Raw genomic sequence first — 24361 nt, 5'->3', positions numbered from 1 at the left:
ACACATGCAACGCCACTCACCCACGCAACGACACTCACTCAAAGCCACTCACACCCACGCAGTGCCACTTTCACACACACTGTGCAGTGCACAATAGGTCTCGCAGTAGGAAAGTTGGAGATATTGGTTTTGTAAATGACAAAGCCCTTTATGTTTTTAACATGCAAAATAAAAATAAAAGGCATTGTTATTTGCAATTGTAATAGCTCCAACTTTCCTACTGCGAGACCTATTGGCAACGCCAGTGCTTGTTAACTGTTTTGTCACCCGAACAGCGCTGAGAGTAAATCAATCATGGCCACAAAAAAAGGGAAAAAATTGATAGAACTCAATTTGAGATCAAGACCCAACATAGCAAACGCAAATGCGACAAGTCCGGGCTATTTGGAAGAGAGCAGTGAGTGCCTTGAAATAACACCGAAAGCAAAATGGAAAGGAGCAAAAAAAACAAAGGTAGTGGCCAAAACCCCGGGTAGCGCAGCGTCAAACTCAATAAAGGAGTTTATGGGGAAACATTTTAAAAAGGTGTTTACACCTGTAAAAGACCTGGACATTCCTCCAAGCAAAGTGGCACCCCTGAATGAAAATAAAGAGGGGGAAAAGAACGCTGGGGCATCCCTACCCCTGCAGACACATGTGTCCAACTCCCTCAATTTGGCCAATCAATCACTACAGCTCTTATTAGATCAGGGGGGATTAACCTCGCCACGTCTGTCATCTTCACCACGTATACTTTTCTCCTATGATTTGGAGGGAGGATCCCTGGATAGCCCTATACCACTGGATAGCTCAATACCCCGGTTAGGGATGGAGAAAGAAACAGAACCCTCCCCGAAGGAAAGGTCAAATCTAAATAGGAGCAAAAATAAATGCCCATCGGAAGCCAGAAACACCAGCTCAAGACACTGTGCAGAATTAGATAAAACATCTGAATCAAACCCGGAACCCAATCACGATCTTTCATCACTATCAGCTACATCAATGCTGGACCTAATGTTAATGTTACAAAGAACCTTGCAAGGACTCTTAGAGGTCACCTTGTCTAATAACTCTATTTTAAAAACTCAGAAAACATACCTTGCTAATATAGAGGGGGAGCTGCGGGGGATTAAATCATATATGCCAAACATGATAAGAATCCCTGACCCAGAGCCCCAAAGTCAGGTACAAGGAGAAACCGCAAAGCACCCAAAGGGAAATGAGCACTTACCAAGTATGTTAGGCAAAACCCCTAAATTTGACCCTGCCCCGCGGGGGGAAGCCCTGCCTCAAACCGACATACAACTTAATGAGGGCCACCAGATATATATCTCAAAGTGGCCAATGAGGATAATAAGAAGGGCAGAGCAGACAAGACATGGGCTAATAAATAGAGTAAGAGGTGCAGGAACTAAACCAGCAAGGAAGGTGAGCGCCTCCCTGGAGGAAGTAGTGGTGACGGAAGAGGAAGACAGAATTGTAGGAAAGGAAAAAAAGGGTCCAAGCCCCCAGATGAGTATCCGAAAATCGAACAATACAACACTTTGAATCTGGCCCTAAGGTAATGGTGCAAGAGGTGGACTATCCCAGACGCACCACAACTAGGCTCACTGAAGAATATATAGCCAGGTTAATAAAACTACAACAGAACCTAGACCTGAAGACAGCTAGGGGTCGAAACCTTGAATGGTGTATAGGAAAAATTGAGGAGGTGGTTCAAACGATTAGTAAAGGACTAAATAATATAACTAGAGGCAAAAATAAAAACAAAGTGCAAGGTTTGAAAACAGAGAAACCCACAGGATGGTTTACAAGGGAATGTCAGGAGAAAAAAAGGGAAGTTAGGAGATTGACCCGCCGCTACCAGTTAAAGAGAGACCAAGATACCGTAAACATCCTAGTGGGCCTAAAAATAGAATATAACATGCTCATCAGAAGGGCAAAAAGGGAATTTAAAGAGGAATGCTGGCTAAAATTACTGGAGGCAATTGAAACCAAGAACTTGCGCCATTTCTGGCAGTTAGTCCACTCAGCAGCAGATCGCCAACCAGGGAAAATGAATTGCATAGTAGAAGAGGCAGCATGGGAGGAGTATCTACAAGATTTGTATAGCCCAGGGAAAGACCGGGAAGAAAATCTGTACACAGACTGGAGCGGTCTGGTAGTGGATATAAAACCAGTTTTTCCTGTCCAAGAGGTTAAAAAGACGATAAAGGGTTTGAACCTCACAAGAGCGGCAAGCCCAGATAACCTCCCGGCTCAGATAATTAAAACCCATGTAGATTGGTGGGCGGAATTTTATGCAAACAAGTTTAAAGTCATTCTAGACACTGGTAAACTCCCCGATAACTGGAAGGGAGCTATAATAAGGCCCATCCATAAGAAAGGGGAGATGAACAACCCGAAAAATTATAGACTAATTAATCTATTGGATATTGGGGAGAAGATATTCGCGAAAATAGTGCTGGGCAAACTAAAGGACTGGGTAGAAGAGAACTCAATTATCCCAGTAGAACAGGGGGGTTTCAAAGAAGGGCACTCTACCGTGGATCACTGCTACGCTCTGTGGGCCCTGGCCCGGAAGTCGATAGAACAAAAGGGGAACCTGTTTTGTTGTTTTGTCGACTTCCGGGCAGCCTTTGATTCGGTGGATCGGGGGGAAACTATGGGAGTGCCTGATCAAATATGAAATACTATCATGCTTACTTGAAATCCTGAAAGAATTACATAGAGGAAATTGGGCCCAAGTCATTAAAGATACACAAGGGGCACTAATAAATAAAATTGAAATAGGGAATGGGCTGAGACAGGGCTGCGCCTTAGCTCCGCTCCTCTTTTCAATATTTCTAGCGGACCTGCCAGCAGCCCTAGAAGTGGAAAGAAGTGCAAGCCCGAGAATGAATAATGGAAAGGTCTCATGTCTGCTGTATGCAGATGACTTTGTGATCACTGACCTGACAAAGATCGGGCTTCAAAGAAAACTAAACGCATTCCTTGATTATTGCAAAGATAAAATGCTGGTAGTAAATATGGAAAAAAAAAAAGATCATGCGCTTTGGAAAAGGGACCAAGAGTTTTAGCTGGTACCTAGATAAAATAAAATTAGAAACGGTAAAAGAATATAAATACCTTGGTCTTTGGTTTGAATCCTCTTTAAAATGGGACATACACTTGGAACACCAAAACGCAAAAACATCTTCCGCCATTTGTGGCATGAAAAAATTCAATAAAAACTATGGGGATATGTCACATAAACCGATGCTAAAAGCATACGAAGCCATGATACCGCCCCAAGTACTGTATGGTGCAGAGGTGCTCCTTCTAAGCGGTAAGGGAGCATGGGACCGGGAGGAAGGTAAGGCCCTAAAAATGTTACTGTCACTGCCAAAGTCTTCAATGATACAGGCAATCAGACTGGAAACATATATGATTGGATGGAATACTCAGGCTAAAATGGCAATGGTAAGATTCTGGAGACGCCAATCCCTGGGGGAGGGGGAAAAAGTCTAACATTGGTGTAGCGAGGAAATCCGCCAGAGTAACATAAGGTGGGCTTTAGAGGCAAAAAGGAAAATAAAGGAAATAATTGAGAATTTAAAAGTAGGAGTAAACCAAAATTCTCTAGATGTAGAGTTCACGAAGAGTGCACTTAGAGCACAAGGAAGGGAGTACTCCAGAAGGCAGGATATAGGATACCGAACAAATAAAAAATCAGTCCTAAATATGATAGAATTTTGGGAAAATGAGACTGGGTATCCGTACTTTCTAACCCTGCCAAACTATGGATTTAGGTGGGAGATACTGAAAATCCGAATTGGTACCATTCCTTGGTTAATGGAGGGGAGAGTTAAGGCAGAAATGTTATATCCAGATGGTACATGTAAATGTGGCTTGGGGGTCAAGTGTGAAATGTTGCACATACTACTTGACTGCTTGACATGTCTAGAAGTAAGAAAACGGTATTTACGACCTTTATTTATAAAATATGGCATAAAACAACGTGTACAAGCAACAAACTTACTGTTAGGAATGGAAAATTTGGATATAGCAATTGCACTTGGGTACTATCTGAAAGGGGTTAACCGCTTAGCTCAGGAACAGCAAAAGAAAGCAAATTGAGGAACCTATTTGTATTCATTGCCAGAAATTAGTAAAAGTAAATATACGAGGGACTGCAAGCCCATAAGATAACAGTTAGCTCTGTAATGAGAAATGTTTGGAAAGTGTAATAATTTCCAGTTTTATTATGTATAGCACGTTTAAAAATGTTAACGATTTTATCCATGTACTACACATAGAATGTCTTTAAAAAAAAAAACATTGTTTAACATATAGGAAGCGGCATAGAGTATAATAGCCTGGTTTTATAAATTCTGTACTGTCTTTTGATATTGATGTGCAGCATGTTTTTATCCAATCTCATTGTTTAAAGACTATGGTCTAAATAAACAGAGTTTCTCTCTCTCTCTCTCTCTCTCTCTCACAAACCCCACACACAAGATACAGGAGGAGTGAGAACAGAAGATCAGAGTCATGCCACTTAACTAGAGATCCAGCAAGCCCAGGGCATTCTACCCCAAGGGAGAACCCCAAGGTTGGCAGTGATAAAGCCTCTCCTAACCCCCAAGAAGTCCTGAAAATTCAGATGGCTGTCCAGAATCAGAGTGTCACCCCTGAACTGACAGAAGGAGGGAGGAATGGAATAAGGATATCCGCCACAGGAGGTGGTAGCCCCCCACTCTAAACAGCAAGGGAGGTTCTAAGAACCCACAGTTGCTCCTAAGGTAGCTCAGCCACCTGTCAGTGGAGAGCTCAAGATGTGGTTCTGGAGGGGGCGTGGCTTAGCGGACCGTAATGGCGGACGTAGTTTAGAAGAGCTCCGTCCAGCCCGCCACATATCCGGCTTTTATCCTGTCTCCCCTCCTGATCCCCCGCAGCCCTGGAATTCGGCGCGGTGCCCTAAACAAGGCGGCTGTGCTCCGGTGGGGTTCGTGGAACTCTGGGGGCCCCGATAACCGCAAGAAACGGAGAGACAGTCTGCAGCCTGGTCCGGGCGAGTGCGGCCGGGGCCTCAGGTTTCGCACTCCCCGGTCCGGGAGCACGGAGAGCGGCAGCGAGAGGCGGAGTGCGGCCGGAAGGTCCTGGAGGGCCCGATCTCTCCCGGAAGCATCGGAGGCCCCCCTACTGCAACATCTGGCGGCCAGTGGGCCACTGTTGGAGGTGCTTGAGCCCCAGGCGAGAGGGGCCGGAGCCTTCCCATAGCGAGGCCTAGTGACTGGGACACGGCCGGGAGTAGGAGTTTGGCGCCACCCGAAGTGGGCCGCCCGGACAGCGGACAACATCAGTAGGTGATCGGGGGGCAGGTCGGCCCTCGGTGGGTGCCACGGGGCGTGAGCGGCCAGCAGTGGGGCTTGCCAGAGGTGGACTGCGGACCTGGAGAGGGCTGGTTTTGGCGAGGGCCCCCTGTGTATCCAGGGCCTGGGCTACGTCGGTGAAGCAGCCAGGGCCTACAGAAGAGTTTCTAAGGCCCACCAAGTGGCGGCAGTCCTTTCCTTTTTGCCAGTAGTGCAGGGGCTAATACATTGTGAGGCCCAGAGACCAGTGGCGCCACTGAGGACAGGAACCACGAGGTATCCGAGTGGACAGCCCCTACACCGAACTACGTAAGCAGGTGATTGTGGGACAGATTGGCCTTGGTGTGGGCAGCTGAAGAGAGTGTGCTCAGAGCATGAAAAGTCTGTTGTGTTCAGTTGCCCAGAATGGGGCAGCCTGGTGAGGGGCATACCTGCAGAGTGTGGCCAGAGAGCGGCGGTGATGCACAGAGTCCAGGCCCGTGGGGGAGAGATAAGGTGACCGGTCTGGAAAGGCACTGGGGTCCTGCCACGCGGTGCTCAGTTGTGATCCTGGAGGCGCAATCCTGGTATACAGGTGACTGATCCTAGTGGAGTTTGTCCCCGGCCGCGGACGACAATGACTAGAGGCGGGAGTGGTGGAGGGTCCACGAAACAGGGGCCCATTGATAAGTATACAGGGCCGAGTGGTGGCGCTGGGGCCACTGGAGGCCATGCTAGCCAGGGACCTGATAATGCGGCGTTGATGGTGGCGATAACCCAGTCAAGGGATATGCTTGACGCAAAAATAGGTGCCGTGGGAGCAGATGTCACGCTATTGCGTCAAGACCTGCGGAACGCAGTGGCTCGCATCACAGAGGCCGAAACCAGGATCTCGGGGGTGGAAGATGATGTGGCGATCCTTAAGCGTAAAGTGACCGACATGGAGTGTCCAGAAGGGGCTGGCCCTTAAAATGGAGGATGCAAAAGGACGGGCCCTATGAAACAACCTTAGATTTGTAGGGTTCCGGGAGGGCTGCGAGAAGGGCGACATGGAGCGCTTCCTGACCCAGTAGCTGGAGAGTTGGCTCCCTCCTGAATCCCTATCACGATGCTTTGTGATTGAACAGGCCCATCGGGCTCTGGTACAGAAGCCGCCAGTGGGGGCACGTCCCAGGCCTGTGATCGCCAAGTTATTGAATTATTATGACCGCAATACCATTCTACGGGAGGCAAGGGCGAAGGACTCTCTCATGTGTGAGAATCAAAGAATCCTGATATTTCCGGACTATACCAGGCTTGTCCAGCAGCAGAGGCAGTTGTTTACTCTGGTTAAGGCGCGCCTCCATGACCTTAAGATGCCCTATGCCTTACTATATCCGGCCCGCCTGCGGGTGGTGTTTCAATCTCGAGCCCACTTCTTTTACACCCCGGAGGAAGTGTTCCGTTGGACTGATGAAACAGTAAAGCTCAAGGTGCATACGCCGCCAGGCCATGACTCAGACTCTTCCTTGAATGGAACACATGCGCAGACCGTCAGGGGCTCGCGGAGTAGAGGGAATTGGAGGTCCAGATCCAGGAGGCGTTCCTCTCCGGGGGGGCGCCGCGGGCGGCGGAGTGGCTGCCCCGGAGCATCCGGTCACAGATCCATGAACATTTAACCGGCGAGAGGTGGAACATTGACGTGCATATACCCCTGTGGGAGTAAATGGAAGGGACTCTCCGCAGGAGTGGCCGCAGGGCCGAGAGGGGCACTTGCGATGACTAAATGACAGTGTATATGAGGATATGGGGTGGTGGGGGATTGGATGGGGGGTTCGTTAAGGGGCGGACCACTTCCCCGGGCTTAAGGCTTGTTGGGGGGGGGGGGAGTTGGGTGGCTGGGTAGTTTCTTGGGGATCCATTGGTGTGGACGGCTTCAGGTCCTGCGTTTGGGATTGGGGGTTGCCCAGGCCGCGACAGGTACTTCAACGTTTTTTTGTGGTATGGGGGTTGGTGTTTGGGGGGGAAGAGGGGGGATGGGGGGAGTTGTGTGAGGTGGTGGGTTTGGTCTAATCTGCACATTAAGTATGAAGTTTCGACAGTTGGTGTGTATACGTCCTCTGGGCCCGTTTATTGCACTCTTGACATGCATCCCCCTAGATGGCGGTTAAAAACCAGCTGATGATCCCCAGGGCGTCCATACGGATTCTTAGCTGGAATGTGCGGGGGTTGCTTGATAAGGTGAAGAGAGGGGCAGTTTTACGGTTGGGGAAACGGGAAGGAGCGGATGTCCTGTTACTGCAGGAAACGCACCTGCTAGGCAACACAATACTTAGCTTACAGCGCTATGGATACCAACAGGTTTATCATGCTGGGTTTGCAAGGGGGTCCAGGGGGTTGCCATTCTGGTGCACCGCAGGTTGTCCTACATTCACTCGAAGCAGTGGGTTGACCCGCAAGGCCGATACGTGTTTATTAAAGGAATGCTTGGTGAGGAGCCCCTGGTGCTGGGGAGTGTGTATGCTCCGCCCCCACTGCAGTGGTCGCTAGTGGAAAAGTTATTTGCTGTGTGGGCAGAAATCCCTGAGGCTTTAGCGGTGATTGGGGGTGACTGGAATGACGTAATGAATGGTCGGATGGATCGCTGTAGACCGGGGGGGGTGGACAGGTAGAAGACTCGCCCACTAAGCTAGGCGATATGGTTAAGGGGATGGGTTGGGTTGATACCTGGCGATACCTTCACACCCTTAATTGGGAATATGCATATCTCTCCGCATTCCATAAGTCCTTTTCTAGATTGGACTATGTATTTGTCCCCCGCGCAGCAGTTGGTAGAGTGAAATCAGCAATCATATTGCCACGGGGGGCTCTCGGACCACTCCCCGGTTGAGGTGGGCTTTTGGTTGGATAAAGAGCGGCAACCTTTCCTGTGGCGCCTCTCCACGTGGCATCTTCAGCAGAAGGAGTACAGGAAACACATGGGGGAGGCCATTGCCCACTACTGGGAAGAAAATGTGGGGTCGGGTACAGTGGTGAAGTGTGGCTCAAGTGGTTGGAGCGGCAGAACCTGATGCAGAGGTCTGGCCTGGACCAGGGTTCAATTCCCCGCCTCGGCGGGTCTTGGGCTCAAATTTCCCCGGACCTAACAATTCTTGCCTCGGTGCCTATTCCAATCATGGAGTCCCACTCTGTATCTCTGGGCAATAGCTTGCTTAATCTCCACAACGGCCCCTCGCAGCGGGATGCCTGGCTTTCACCTTGGGGATGCCCAGTAATGGGTTATCTCGCAGGGGAATACCAGGACGGGTTCCCTAAGCAAGCGCTGGGACGCTTTCGGGCAGCCATGCGCTCTACAAATCAAATTTCATTTCATTTCATTTCAGGTGTTGTGACACTCTTGGAGGCCCTGAAGCCCACACTGCGTTAGTGGACATCGCCTGGTGTGCAGCAGCCCGTAAAAAGTGCAGAGAGGATTTAGTGAAGGCTGCAGCGCATGTTGAGACTCTCGACGGGCAATGCAGTGGAACTAGGGAGGGTAGGGAGGTGGGGCAGCTACTATTAGCACAGCAGTCTTATGCGACTTTGCTGCTTGATGAGGCTTGGCAGGTGTGGTTAGCGACGCGAAGCAGAATATATCAGTGGGGGGATAAGTCGGGCACTATGCTCCATAGACTCTGCCAAAACATGCTTCAGGCGCAGACGCTGCCGGGGATTATAGATGTGGCCGGGGCCTTGATCACAGCCCCAAGGAACTGGCGGACAGTTTTGCGTTATATTATGCCGCCCATTATGCTCAGAAGGAGTGCCTCCCCGTGGCAGTTGTGGATAAGTTTATCGCGGATCTAGCGCCGCGGGCGGTATCGGAGGAGGTGCGGGAGTGTCTCAACCTCCCCCTAACTGTTGAAGAGCTTGGCACGGCCCTAGGGAAGCTTAATACCGGAAAGGCACCTGGGCCAAATGGGTTACCAAGTGAATTTTTTAAGAAATACCAGGGCAGCATTGGAGGTGGCTAGAGAGCAAGGTCGCCTTCCGGCGGACTGGAGACATGCGGAGGTGATGGTGTTCAACAAACCAGGCAGGCCTCCGGAACGGCATGAGTCGTACCAACCTCCTAAATGTTGAAGCAAAGATACTGGCTAAGGCGCTGGTGAATCGTCTCCTTCCTTATATACCAGAGCTGGTCCATCCGGATTAGGCTGGGTTTATGCCCCATAGGGCAACGAGGCACAACATTAGACGCGCTCATGTCGCGGTGGAGGCGATTAGAGGCACAGGGGAGCAGGCAGCACTCCTGTTGGCAGATATAGACAGGGCATTCGACTCACTGAGTTGGGTCTACATGTTTGCACTCTTGTCTCGTCTCAACCTCGGGCCCCGCTTCCTGTTGTATCTAAAACTATTATACACAGACCTGACGGCTTCGGTGAGGGTGGCCGGGGCCGCGTCTACCCAATTCCATATAGGGCGAGGTACTCGGCAGGGGTGCCCCCTGTCGCCATATTTATTTGCCCTGGCTATGGAGCCGCTGGCGGCATGGGTGCGCATAGACGCACAATTGAAAGGCTTTGAGCGGGAGGCCGGTCCTTCAGATAGGATTGCGCGGTACGCGGATGATCTCCTGTTTTTCATTACTAACATTATTAGGTCGGGACCGCGTATTTTAGAGATTATGCAAATCTTTGGTGAAACATCTGGACTTTACCTAAATCCGCGTAAATCCACCCTGTGAGCGCTGGGAGACAGCGCAGGAATTGGACCATGGGCGTCCGCGTTGCAGGTGGGGGTGGGTGGCCTTCAGTATCTAGGAGTGCTCCTCTCTGAATCTCCCATGGTCTCCTGGGAGCGCAACATTGTGCCGGTCTGGAATCGGGTTCGAACAGAGATGAAGACGTGGTCCCGTATGCCCCTTACTATTTATGGCCGGTCGGCAATTTTTAAGATGGTTGCCCTCCCACGCCTGCTATACCAATTACAGAACCACCCTTACCCGATTTCACTGCATTGGTTTAAGCAAGTCAATTCGGTGCTAGGGCACTTTCTTTGGGAGGGGGGTGCAGTGCGGGTTGCACTACGCACCTACTTTTTATCAACATACTGTGGTGGGCTGGCAACGTCCGATCTCCTGTCGTACTATCAGGCCTCCCAACTTTTGATCCTGAATGAATGGTGTTATGGGGATATGGGGGACCCTGCTTATGCTCTTGAACGCTATCTTATGGGGTTCAACACTCTTCACACTCTTTTATATTCGGCTCGGTTGAGGAAGCGGTTGCCACAGGCTACACAGGTGGTATTTCAGGTCTGGAGGCAGGCCCTGTGTCGCATGGGATGGTGGGGCACATTAACGGAGGAGACCCCACTATGGCATAATGGTCGATTGCCTGCGCTAGCGTCCCTACAGGGCTTTCGAGGATGGGATTGCATAGGGCTCTCGACGCTGGGTAATGTTATGACAGGCATGGCCCTTAAATTATTTCAGGACCTTAGTGAGTAATATGGCATGCCTCGTACCCAATTTTTCAAATATTTACAATTCCGCCATGCCATTGCACCTAGTTTGGAGGGATTTCACTCCTTACCTGAATTTAGTCCACTAGACGCGAAGGTATTTATGGGGGATTTGGAGGATAAGAAAATATACCACATTTACCAAACTCTTGTTACACATTGCTCCTCCTCCCTGCACAAATTGAGGGAATCCTGGGAAGGGGATGTTGGAACATTGGAAGAAGAAGATTGTCGGGAAGTCCTTGAAGCCCCCCGTGGGGCAGCCATAGCAATGCGCCTACGACTCATCCAATTCAAATATCTTCACAGAACTTATTACACTAGGGAGAGACTGTGGCAGGCAGGTTTGATTGCCTCCCCTGATTGTTTGAGGTGCGGGCAGGAGGTGGGCACCCTACTTCACACAGTGTGGAGCTGTAGTGCCTTAGTTAGGTTCTGGAAAGGAGTGTGGGACTGTTTGTCCGAGGTGTTGGGATGGGATCCTCCACGTACCCCACGATTAGGCCTCTTACATGTACTAGAGGGGGTGGGGGTAATATATATATAAAAGGCATCTGCTGCTGTTGTGCCTCACCATTGCCAAGAGAGATGTGGCTCAAGCTTGGAAAGATACACAGGCACCTCCAGTGGTGCTGTGGAAGAAGGGACTGGATTTTTGTATGGGACTGGAGCGTCCTATTTTTGAGGCTCGGGCTTCCCTAGGAATCACTACAGAATATGGAAGAGGTGGGCAGAATATAGAGGTCTGTGGTTAGAACCACCGGCAGAACGTGAAGATAACTTGGAGATAGATTAGGGGGCCGAAATGGAGGAACTGTATACATGGTTCTGTATGTGAAACAGTTTGAGAATGAGACGGTATTGTGCAATGGGCTAGGGAGGGATCCAGGAGGGGGGAGTTGGTAGAGGGGGAGGTTGGGGACAGGGAGGGTGGGGAGAGGGAAGCCAAAAGGCGTATAGATTGCCAATAATTTGATGCTGTTGATTTGTTTGCAGTTTTCTCCTGACTGTGGAGAGCTGCACCATGTGTGCAATCGCTCAATAAAATTTGTTTTGAAAAAAAAAGATGTGGTTCTTAATTCTAACAGCTGTCAGTAATGTCTGCTGTGTGGTAGCCTTCATGGCAGCACTGTACTTGGCATGGGAGGCAGACCCCATGGCCAAAAGTAAGTTAGGTACCCTGAACCTGCTGGTCATGGTGAGGCTGCTCAACTGTTTGGTGACTTCTGTGGGTAAGCTAGATGCTGCCCTAGCAAAGACATGGTATGGGAAGGTGAGCACCTCACTGCCCAAAGTAAAAGGGGAGGAAGATAAAGACAGCTGTAGTTAAGGTCCAGTTTAAATTGGGTCCAGTTACTGTTGAGATTAGTCAACTGCTCAGTGGAAGTGACTCTCACAGGAGGATGTGAGGCAGAGTAGGCCCTGTAATGGTCAGTCAGTTTTCTTTACATTCTTCCCTGCTAATGTTTTGGCGGGTGTGTGTAAGATGCCAGTCTTTTGTTCAGCTGTACCCCCACTTTGTGCCCCCATTTGGACTACTAGATGCTAACTTTTCCTAAATTGACATGGACTTTACCCCCCTTATAGGTCCCTAGTATATGGTACCAGTGGTACCCAGGGCATGGATGGTAAAGGGGTCCCCAGTGCTTTCACCACTGTTTGTGCCACCCTGAATGACCCAAGCAAACTACTGACAGCAGGCCTTCCATTGCAGGAACAGTGTAAACTGTTCCATTTTGACTTTGCCCTCGCCATGTCTGGCAAAGTCAATGCACTGCTTTTAATATATGTCAGTCACCCCTAAGGAAGCCTCCTGAGCCCAGGGGGAAAGGGTGCCTTATATTAAAGGTGTGTTCATGAAAGTGTAAGCTTATATGTCCCTCTAGTGCCCTTTCCTGTTAAAGTACAACATAAGTGATAGGTGGTCCATAGTGTAACATAGGCTGGGACCCGGGCAAAACCCAGGGTAGCAAGCTCCATTATGGTACCACCTAAATAGGTCAGGTTTGGTGTTTAGCAACTTGCCTTCTCACTCCTGACCTGAATCTCGTCTCGAGGGCAATGTGGTATGCAGCCAGGTGGCTACCTTAGATGTTGCCTACCTGGTGGCCCCAGCTTTTCTGTGCTCTGACTGGAACCCCACACTTGCTGTAACCAAGACAGGATTCTGACTACTTACCAGGCAGTGGGATCACTCCCAGGAGTCAGGAACCAAGGCCTAGGCAAAAAGCAGGGCACACCCAGGAAGGCTTGTGAATTGGCACATCAGGGCGGTGAGCTTCAAAGACTACACCACCTCTGATATGCATCAGGGCTGAATCCCAAAGAAGGAAAGAGCCCTGACCATGCCACAAGCACATTTGCACGCTAGCAGGTAGGAAATTAGGTGTGGAGGAGTTTTACATCCCCAGAGGTCTAGACACACCTCTAGGGTGATGCCTGGTCAATACGGTTGTATGATGGAACAACGAAAGCTTAAAGCACGCATGCCTTTACAACGCAAGCGCAACATTGATTATACCTGAGCAATCCAAGTTTCTACCATGCATGTTTGAACCACGCAATTATGTTAAATAAATTAAACACATCTAAACCACGCACACCATTACAACGCTTACATTGTAGGTCAGTAAACATGAATTTTCATACACTTACATATTTTTTCTCTTAGAAAACATTCATTTTTTAAACAGAACAAATTATTTCTTAGCATCAAATTTCCAAAGACAACATTAAAAAAGAAATCGCATCCGACAATTCTTTTAATAACTAAAACAGATTGCGAGGTATCCCATCACTAAAGTAGTCCTTCACATATTTTCACTAAAGTAAACTACTACTAGTTGTGTATAATGGGCAACATTCTATGACTCCAACGTAATTAAAATCATTTTTTTAACGTAAAAAATAAATATACATTTTGTCTGTAATAAACACTTCTTTAAAAATCATGTTCAAAACAAATTTTTGTTTGAATTGAAGAACACCACGAAAAAATAGATAAACTGTCATCCACAATTTTGTAGTCAGTGGTACATGAATCTCTTCTGACAACATGAACCGTTAGCAGCTGAGACCCGAGACCCACATCTTGTGGTAAATACTGCCATCTAGTGCCAGAAAAAGGTACATTGATAGCAATATTCACTCAAAATCAACTTTCATAATAATTGTACGTTGCGTTCTAGATTTTGGGGAAAAATATTTCGGAGTGAACTCAACTTCCATTCACTGTTCCTCAAATGCAGAAGGTAAATGAACTCAATATTTTTACAATGGTAGCAAATAAAATGAGTTTTGGAGTTTTTATAACCCAAAAAGTGGCAATGTTAAATATTAATCTCAACAGTGCAAATATCAAACAGTTGATTATGTAAGGGCAGGCACTGGACAATGATGGAGGTACACAATTAATTTTCCTACTCCACTGGGTACTTACCTCATGGCAGGTGCTGGACAGTCATTGGGTGCCAAAATGACTATTCCTACTCCACTGGGTACTTTCTCAGGGCAGGTGTTGTACAGTGACTAAGGGGCACAATTACTATTTCTACACCACTAGGTGCTTACCTAAGGGCAGATTTTGAAAAGTGACTGTGGTGCACAATTGCTAGTCCTACACCACTGGGTAGTTACCTCAGGGCAGGTTTTGGAAAGTGACTTGGGTCAACCTTACTTTTTCTCCTCCACTGGGTATTCACCTCAGAGCAGGTGCTGAACAGTGACCGGGGGCAAAATTACTATTCCTACTCCCCTGCGTACTTACTTTACGCAAGTGCTGGACAGAAACTGGGAAGGCAAAATTAATGTTCCTACTCCGCTGGGTACTTACCTCAGGGCAGGTGCTGTATATTAACCGCCCACCAGATGAAGAGTTCTGTCACGGTCTATCGAGCTGTTCGTTGGCCTTTCAAGGGCGGTGCTTATGAAATAGGCACTGCAATGGAAACGTTAAAGAAAGTACTTGCACAGCATGGGCTGCTGCAGTCTATGTCATGCAGGTCCTGGGGTGCATGAACACATGGGGGCACATGTTGTGTCCCCCTGTTGTATTCACATTGGCGTGAGGCACCACAATGCCATGTAGGGCCTTCTTTGTTTCCTCTCTGCAACGGTTTTCATGGCTGGCTCACCGCCATGAAAACTGCAGTGCAGAGGAATCTCGTAATATGCTTGATGGGACTGCAGCAGTCCCACCATCATTTTACGGCCTCAGGTCCTCCAAGCAACCGCCAGGGAACAGCTGTTGCTGCGGTCCCATGGTTTTCTAACAAACCTAATCGCAATAGGGGGGTGTGAGACTGCCACCATGAGTCTGGCAGTCCGTGGACCACCAGTCTCATAATAAGGCTCTTAAGCATGAGCAAAGAGTGACACAAAAAAAGTCTTGTTATTTATAGAGGCACTCACTGAAAATGTTTCTTACTATGAATAAACAGTTTTAAACAACCATGCAATACCTTTTTCCTTACCAGGCATTTTGTTCTAAAACAATTCAATGTAATAAATTACTATTCTCAAAATGTTTTTTTTTATTATTTCATATACCAAACAACAAAACTTCACAAACATACAAGCCATCCACCAAACAGCCCAAGGAGGGAAATCTCAGATTACAAAAGATTACAAACAATCTCTTTGTTAGATTACAAATAATCTCAGGTAAAAATTCATTAAAAACTGAAACTCTGCTGGGAACGTACCTTGGATAAATGTACTGGACAGTAATTGGGTGCAAAATTACTATTTTAACTCCACTGGGTACTTACCTCAGGGCAGGTACTGGACAGTGACTGGGGGGCAAAATTACAATTACTACTCCACTTTTACTTACCTCAGGGCAGGTGCTGGATAGTGTCTGGGGTGCAAAATTACTATTCCTATTCGACAGGGTACTTGCCTCGGGGCAGGTGCTGGACAGTGACGAGGTAAAATACTATTCCTACTCCACTGGGTACTTACCTCAGGGCAGGTACTGGACAGTGACAGGGGCAAAACTACAGTTCCTTCTCCACTGGGTACTTACTTCAGGGCAGGTGTTGTACAATGACTTGGGGCAAAATTACTATTCCTAATCCCCAATCCATGGGAGCTTACTTCAAAGCAGGTGCTGGACATTGTTTGGGGGGCACAATTACTATTCATATTCCGCTAGAATTTACCTCAGGGCACATGCCTGACAGTGGTTGGGTGGGAAAATTGCTTTTCCTTCACTGCTGGATACTTACCTATGTGCAGCTGCTGGACAGTGACTGAGGGCAAAACTGCTATTCCTACTCCACTGGAATCTCACCATAATTCTTCAAAACTGCAAAGTAAGTTCAACAAACTGAAAGTACCCTTAAGTACCATACAATACTATACATTTTCGAAGAAAAAACTATTTGTTTCACTCTTCTCGCAGGAATATACCAAATCCAAAAGTAGCATACTTATTAACTTCTGAGAACCTTTCTAGGACAAAGATCCAGTCCTCCAACCACTGGATAAGCCAAAATACCACATTCAGCGCAGGTAACTAAACCCACTATTACAAATCGAAGACCTTAACTCTTGGATTGAAAAATACCCACAAAACAAAGCAACAAAAGTAACAATGTTTTTCTTCAAAATGATTTTGAACTGTTTCGTTTCTCCACAGGCTACAATAAATAACAAACACATATCTTTCTCGCCACAGGTAATACAACACAAAATAAAATTTTGTAAAATGTAAAATCACATACTTCAAAAATATATCTCTCTCTTTTCTCCAACTGAATACCCAACAATGTTGTCAGAACGTCAAGCATCTTATGTTAAATCCAGAACAGGAAATAAGCTATCTTTACTGTAAGGAGAGACTGATTGAATCCAGGAGGCATTGGAGGTGTGTGCAATATTTCTCTACCCATTGCACAGGCATAGCGGTTACTCTGGAAGATACCGTGGTTAGGACCACAGAGCATAACCACTCTGCTTCTAGAATGGAAATTGAAGTACAAGAAAATGTACAACAAATTAAACATCTTGTACATACCTCCAGGGAACCCTGTGGTGCAGTTTTAAGAGAGGTAGCACAAAACATTTTCATACACGTTGAGAGTAGCATGCACTCTATACCCAACCTTAGGAGAGGCAAAAACTGGCAAGTAATCCCCACTGTGTAACACCCCAAACCCATGAAGACATTAATATCCCCCTCAACTAAATGTCACTTTCTCCAGTGAACCTTTCCTCCTGCTTGAAAATGAAAACCATCAAAAAAGTATTGTAATTTTTAGCAATACCCATAATATAGTAACCCTGGGAAATAGTCCAAAAAAGTACACTGACTTTTTAACAGTTATCTGCAGGACTCATATTACATCTGGGACAGTTATCGTCTTCCATTACCCCCCAAGCAAATCGTTTCGCGGGGGTATAGTATAAGTTAAATAGGGTCTTATAATGTTGGGCCCTCAGATTTGATGACCGAAATAATTTTTCATTCAGAAGTAAAGTGAGATCCAGGTCAACATCCGGGTCCCCTAACTTCTGAGCCAGTGTAGTTTCGTTTTTTTCCAGGTCATCCTGAAGACCTAGCTGCAGATCGTTATACCCTATTCTTATTTTGCTACCCCCTTTTCTTAAATACTCAACTATTGGGCTGGCTGGAGGCAGGGAGATCCTTGGTCTGATTGCCCGCAATGTTTGAACAATTTGGGTATATAGAAACCACTGCTTTGATGGAATACCACATTTCTGCTGTATCATATCAAAGCAAAGGATATCATCCCCTACCATAATATCCCCCAAACACTCCACCCCACACTCCTTCCATAGTCGGCAGTTGCTATTCTGGCCTAAATGGGGGAGGAAGCTAGAATTCCAAAGATTATAATTACCATTTATTTTTGGAATATTCATAAGTTTCCTAATGGCCTTCCATGTCCCCCACACCCCTTCCATAATCTTATATCTGACTCTCTTATAATAACTCCGATCCACTTCACACATTAATAGCCCAAGAGCCTTCCTTCCCAATAAGAGCTCAAAAATGGAAGGGGTGCATGATTTTCGGACTGACCTGGTAATGCATTAGGATCAGATTGAAACAGTATGTTCATATGTATCAATAGGCAAGTCCAATGATAGAGCCTGAGGTTCGGCATAGCCTGGCCTCCTCTGGCCAACGGTAACGACATTTGGTTAATCGAGCGTCTGGTCTTGCCATACTGCCAAATAAACCGTACGAAGACCGATTCTATTTTCCTAATTACCCTTGCTTCTAATAACAACGGGATAGCCCGAAATAAGTATAACACTTTAGGGAACATGGTAATTTTGAAAACATTAACCCTTCCGATCAGAGAAAGGTGAATCACATCAATTCTTTTCAGTTCAGTTTCAATAGATGCAATAAATGGCAAATAATTATCTACAATGATCTTATCCACTGTGGCATTCACCCTTACCCCCAGATACACAGCTGAGTCTACAAACCTTTGATCTGTCTTGATGATGTTGTTTGTACAGATTATCTGGGTTTTTTCCTCATTCAGCCGATAACCAGACTGCCCCCCGAAATCCTTAGCCAGTTGAGATAGCTCTTGCATAGCTTGATGAGGATCCATGGTTATTATTGCCAAATCGTCAGCATAAGCTAACAATTTTGTGGTGAAACCATTAAGCACCACTGGGCTAATCTGTTGGGAGGCTAAAATTTCCTGCAGATTTACTGCATATGTTCTATCATTGCCCTAACCTTGCTCCAATCCTTAGGGAGATACAGCTGTTTTTGGAAGGGCTGCTAGACCATAAAATCGATCTATCCCCTACATTGATTTTATTAGGGACGGGCGGCAAATTAAAGGTGGGAGGAGATGCTGAAGCACTGGTTTTTATCTCAGTGGCGATACTACGTATTCTTATTTCTGCTGGTTGGAAGGATCCCATTGCGCCCACATTCCAGATGTGGTTTGCTAGGCTACTAGGTATGCACAACATAGAGGCGTGCCCATATGAATTCAAGGGAAAGAAATCTCAGGAAATGGGCAGAAACATCTGGGCACCCCTTAAAAAATGGAGGGAATCAAGATGCTGAATTTTCATGTCATAGTTTTATTAGGCATACTGGCTCTAATTTTACCTCTCTTTCTATTTTTGCATGTTTGGTTATGAATTATATGAGCCTTGACTAATTTATGCTTTTACAAGGAACACTGAACATCGATTTTGTATATGTATTTGTTTATTCTGAAATGCACCTTATATCTCAATAAATATATTTTTTTTTAAAAAGGAATGTTTTTGGAATAGGAGACCAGCTGAATTTTATAAGCATACTATTATGTTACTGGAAATGACAAGGATAGTTTTAGAAAACAACATTTTTCTATTTGAAGACAAGTGGTATAGGCAGTCTATTTTAAAAAAAAAGACTTTTTAACAGCGATCAAAACAAAAACTGTGATTTAAAGTCCTAGAAAAGTAAAAATTGAATTTTGAATTAAAAATGATTAATACAGGCACTAAGTTATACCCCGATACCCAAAATCAAGGATGTTTATTTCACTGTTCTCAGGCGTATTGGCAAAAAATTCAAAAATCGTCCTTGGTTGAGGAATATTTGTGAAGCAGTAAACTACAATTTGAATTAAGGAAATTAACTGCGTTATGTTTTGTAGCACCTGACAGTGTAGATGAGTTCTACACTTCAATTACAGAATCTGAATTTTTTTTACCCAAAATGTAGAGAAATTTGGCTCAAATACTTTGAAGATACGTAGATTGGCTGTCTAAGCAGGTCAAGTCGCAGGAGGAAGCCAAGGTTTCCCATTAAATGGTTAAACCGCTCCTTGACCTGCTTAGAAGGTGGTGCAAAAACTAACAATGTCATTGAGGGATCACACAATTCCTTCAACAAATCAATTGGTAAACATCACTCAAATCTGTATAATTTCTTGGAAATTGTGAAGAAGGAACAATGTTTCCAAGAACTGAGGCTTGCACAATCACTGTCAGGTAACCTAAACCCAAGAGTGTCAAATAGAAGTAAAGAAATGTCTGAAAGACCATTGGATAAAACTCAACAATTTTCGGTGATGGTGGTTTCAGATTACCTTGACAGTATTGCTTACATTACATTTCTAACACTAACTAAAAACTTCCTACATTACTTGCCAGTTTTAAACCACACACTACTTCATTAGAAATTGTTGAAACTTTTTTCATCTAAATTAGAGAAGTTTGAGGTTCCTACCTAAAGTTGTCTTCCTATTTTTAACTTGGTGACTTTTAAATCCACTTGTCACCATGAGTCTATCTAGGTGCAAAATCCCATGCCAGTAAATAAATCCACCTCTGTTCCAAAAACACCACCCTAAAACGCATACTTTTAAAAATTCCACCATCCAAAAACAGCAGTTGCTATACAGAAAAATACGAACATGTGATCCTGAAAGATTTCTTCTGCCCCAGTCACCATCTCTTAGAAAATCCACTGGTCCTTTGTTGTCAAAGTGGAGTACTCCTCATTAAAATTGCAGACCCTATTCTAAAATCCTTAAAAAGATATCGGGAATCTAAAGTGTTATCCTCTCAACAAAAATGCCATTTAAAAAAAGGCAAGTACTTTATCCATACTCTACAACAGCCATGTGGTCTTCATCCAGTGTGCACAAAAAATAGTAATGCTTTGAAAAACGCAACGCAAAAAAAGTTTTTAAATGTCACTTTTATTTGAAAATGATTTAAAATAGTGGTAGTACTTTTTTTAACTAGTATTTTAAACCTATTTTCAAGATAAAAGCAACCGGGCCGACGAGGGCATGCGATCACAACCTCTATGGGAATTAATTTGTGGTTAAAGCATCATGTACATTTACAATATTACTACCTATCATCTAACTACCTCCCCCACTATCCTTACATTGCGGATAGCCTCCTACATTTATTTATTTATTTATTTATTTAGAAGTTTTCTATAGCGCTAACAAGACCCGAAGGTAGCAGAGCGCTTTACAGTAAAAGGAATGAAAAGGTGGACAAAAAGACACATAACAAATAAATGTGATCATCAAATGACAATTAGGGGGGAGGAGAAGTTCGTACAGTAGGACTTCTTGGTAATAGGATACAGAGTTATCACATAGTTCTGGGGATGGATGTTGATCCTAGTTACCCAGGACCTAGGGAACAGATGAGGAACAAGGATTTGAGTTGGCTCTTGAATTCCGCATAGGACGGTATGGTTCTGATATGCGGGGGGATAGAGTTCCATATTTTGGGGGCATTTCCTGTGAAGGAGCAGTCCACAGTTTTCTTCTTTCTGGTTTTTGGTAGGATGAGCAGCAGGGAGTTAGAGCTTCTCAAGATTCTACTTTGGCCAGCTTTTGTGAGTTTGTTTGCCAGGTATTCTGGTTTTCCGGTGTGGAGGGCCTTGTGGGTTAGGCAGGCCGTTCTGAAGGTGCTACGCATATCCACCGGGAGCCATTCAAGTTCTTTGAGTGCAGGGGAGATGTGGTCGGAGTTTTTGCATCCTGTGATCATTCTTGCTGCCGCATGCAATGTTGTTTTTAATGGAGCCAGGTGTGATTTGGGGATGCCTGTTAGGATTGAGTTCCCAAAGTCCAGTCTAGATAGAACTAGAGATTGCGTGGCTAGTTTAAGGTCCTTGTTGGGAATGAAAGGTTTGATTTTGTTCAGAAGTCTGAGGTTAAAGAATGCGCTTTTTGACGAGTTCTTAATGTGGTTTGTCAAGGTTAGTTTGGGGTCTAAGGTGAAGCCCAGAGATTTTACGGAATCAGCTAGCGTGAGAGAACCTTTAAGAGCATCGATCGACTTCAGCCACTCGATGATTTGAGGGTTGTCTTCTTTGTTTGAGATGAGAAGAGTTTCGATCTTGTCGGGATTGAGTTTCAGGTGATTCTTTGTCAGCCAATCTTGAACATCATTTAAGACGGCATTTAGTCTGTGGATGTCATTAAGTGAAGAGGTTTCCAGGTAGATCTGTGTGTCATCCGCGTAGAGGTGGAAGTGGATATTGGCATTCCTGAGTAGTTTGGCGAGCGGTTCCATATAGATGTTGAAGAGCTGAGGAGAAAGTACTGATCTTTGGGGGACACCCTTGTTGACTTGCTGGGATTCGGAGGTGAAGTTCTTCATTTTTATTATTTGCGAGCGGTTGTGTAGAAAGGAGGAAAACCACTCGAGAACTACCTCGCCGAGGCCAGCTCTTACTTGCAGAGTCTTGATGAGGAGCTTATGGTCCACCGTGTCGAAAGCTGCGGATAAATCAAGGAGTATGAGGAGGCAGCATTTGTCAGCGTCAAGTGAACCGTGAATGTCGTCTATGATGTTCAGCATCGCGGTTTCTGTGCTGCGGCCTTGTCTGAAGCCGGATTGGAGGGGGTCTAGGAGATTGATGTTATCCAGATGATGAGTCAATTGCAGGAGAACGCATCGTTCCAGTGTTTTGGCGAGTAGAGGGAGGTTAGATATCTGTCTGAAATTGTTCAAGTCAGTAGAGTCAAGACCGGGTTTTTTCAGCAAAGGGGTGACTTGTCCCATTTTTAGACAGTCGGGGACCACTCCGCTTTGTAGGGAGCTGTTTATGATTTTGCCCCAGATAGGTGCTAAGGTGAGCTTCATTTTTTTGATTAGTGAGGGAGGAATGGGGTCTGAGATGTGAGCTGATGGTTTGGAGGTCGAGATCAACGAGATTATCTCAGTTTCCTGCACGTGGCGAAATATTAGCCAACGGAGGGGGGAGGAGCCGGATGGTAGGGCCTGTGGGATGGCCGCGTTGTTCTTCGGGAGGTGTGAGTTGTTGATGTCTAGAGATAATTTGATTTTTAAGACTTTATCATTGAAGAAGGTGGCGAAGTTATCGCATAGTTCTTTGGACTCCTGCAGGGGTGAGGGCAGAGGCTTGGATGTTTGACGTCTGATTATGTTGTAGAGCTCCTTAGGTCTGTTTTTGGAATTGGCTAGTGCCTCTCGGAAGAAGCTGGATTTCTTGTTTTTGATGTGGTTGTTGTATTTCCTGCGTGCTGTTTTTAGTTGTAAGCGAAGGATGGCTGTTGGGTTGTTTCTCCACTTTCTTTCTTTGGCTCTCAAGGATCTTCTTTCTGCGTTGAGGTCCGCATTGAACCAGGTTCTAGAAGGGGTGGCACGGCTTCTTTTGAGCTTTAGTGGAGCTAGATTATCGAGAATGGAGACTAGCTCGGAGTTGTAGTGGTCGATGAGATCATTGGTCGAGAGGTGCAAAGAGTTGTCTGGAAGAAGTGAACTTAGTTGACCTTCTAGAATGTCTTGGGGTACTTGGGAGAGGTTTCTTGACCATTTGGGGGGGTCTTGGGGAGGTTTAAGCGGGATGATGGGGTGATTGATGTGAAATAGGATCATATGATGATCTGACCAGTCAACAGGTAGTATGTGGTTGACCGTGATTGAGTTCTTTTGCGCGATGATGGCGTCCAGTGTGGCTCCTTTGTAGTGCGTCTCCTCAGTGCAATGTTGAGTAAGGTTGTTGTCGGAGAGGAGGCTGGATAGCGATCTGATTAGAGGGTTATGGATTTCGTTCCATCGGAGATTCAGGTCACCAAGAATTATGTTGTTGGAATCACCGAGAGCATCTTGTGCAATCAGGTTGGATAGTTGATCTCCAAACTCGTTGTTTCTGCCCGGGGGGTGATAGAGTAGATGACACAGTAGAGAGTCGTTGTCTTTGGTTTTGATGACAGCGGATAGACATTCGAATGAGTTGTACTCGAAGGAGGAGGTTTCTGTGATGCTCCAGCTGTCCTTGTGGATGATAGCAACCCCACTTCCTCGTTGATCTATCCTGTCTTTGGAGATGAGGGAGAAACCAGGTGGTACCAGCATGTCTAGGCAGGGAGGAGATGCCTTGTTTAGCCAGGTCTCCGTGAGGAACGCAACGTCAATGTTGTGTGTGAGGATAGCTTCGGCTAAGTCCGTTGCAAGTAGTGAGGCCGATCTGCAGTTGATTAGGAGGCAGTTGGTGATTTTCTCCTGATTGCTGGTGGTTTTGTCTTTAGCCTCTCTAGGTATAGCGGTGAGGACTGGTAATCTCTGTCGTTTGAGGGTGGGTAGGTCTTTCCGGTAGCTCGTGATTACTTGGATTTTAGATTTAGGTGAAACTGAGATGGTAGGGTCGTAGGTAGTGGCTAGTAAGGCTGCTTCTCTGTCTGACATAGGAGCTTCTGATCTGCGCGGTCTGGAGGTCAGGTGTTTTGAGCCTGCTAGGGAGTGAGAAGAGATAGTGGTCGGGGCCTGGTGCATGGGGCTCTGGAGTGTTCGGATTTTTTGGGACTGGAAACCAGGTCCTTGGGATAGGGATCAATCGGGTGGGCGTTGAGGGCTACTGTGGGCCCCTGGGTGATGTTGGCGTTGGCGAGGAGGGGGGTTCGGAGAGGGGGTTTGTGGGGTTTGCAGGCTATACCGAGGTTAAGAAGGATTTCTATTAAGCCCTGGGTGATAGTGTCGACCTGGTTTTCAAGGGCTGTGAGCCGCTTTGTTATGGAGTCAATGAGGGGGTTGTGAGCAGCTGTGGTGGGGCCGAGCGTGCTTACTGGGAC

General features: G+C 46.2%; 1 protein-coding gene across 1 annotated transcript; it reads right to left on the bottom strand.

The window, feature by feature from the left end:
- Positions 1-20734: 20734 nt before the first annotated feature.
- On the bottom strand, positions 20735-23978 carry LOC147722849 (uncharacterized). The gene is made up of 2 exons (XM_086966903.1): positions 22706-23978; positions 20735-20935 (listed from the first exon to the last, which is right to left on the bottom strand). The coding sequence occupies exons 1-2, from the start codon at positions 23976-23978 to the stop codon at positions 20907-20909; spliced, it is 1302 nt and encodes a 433-aa protein (XP_086823029.1). The 3' UTR covers positions 20735-20906.
- Between the last annotated feature and the right edge of the window lie 383 nt (positions 23979-24361).

This window comes from Lissotriton vulgaris, chromosome 4_1, assembly GCF_964263255.1.
Source record: "Lissotriton vulgaris chromosome 4_1, aLisVul1.2, whole genome shotgun sequence".
NCBI lineage: Eukaryota > Metazoa > Chordata > Amphibia > Caudata > Salamandridae > Lissotriton > Lissotriton vulgaris.
Note: the sequence above shows the minus strand (reverse complement) of the source record. Positions and strands in the feature narration are given on the sequence as shown.

Bases quoted from the DNA above. Each gene is read 5' to 3' on its own strand.
- LOC147722849 (XM_086966903.1), bottom strand. From the start codon at position 23,978: ATGTCAGACAGAGAAGCAGCCTTACTAGCCACTACCTACGACCCTACC. The intron at 20,936-22,705 runs GTCAAACATCCA...CTGGGTAACTAG, and splicing joins GCTCTACAACATAATCAGAC to GATCAACATCCATCCCCAGA.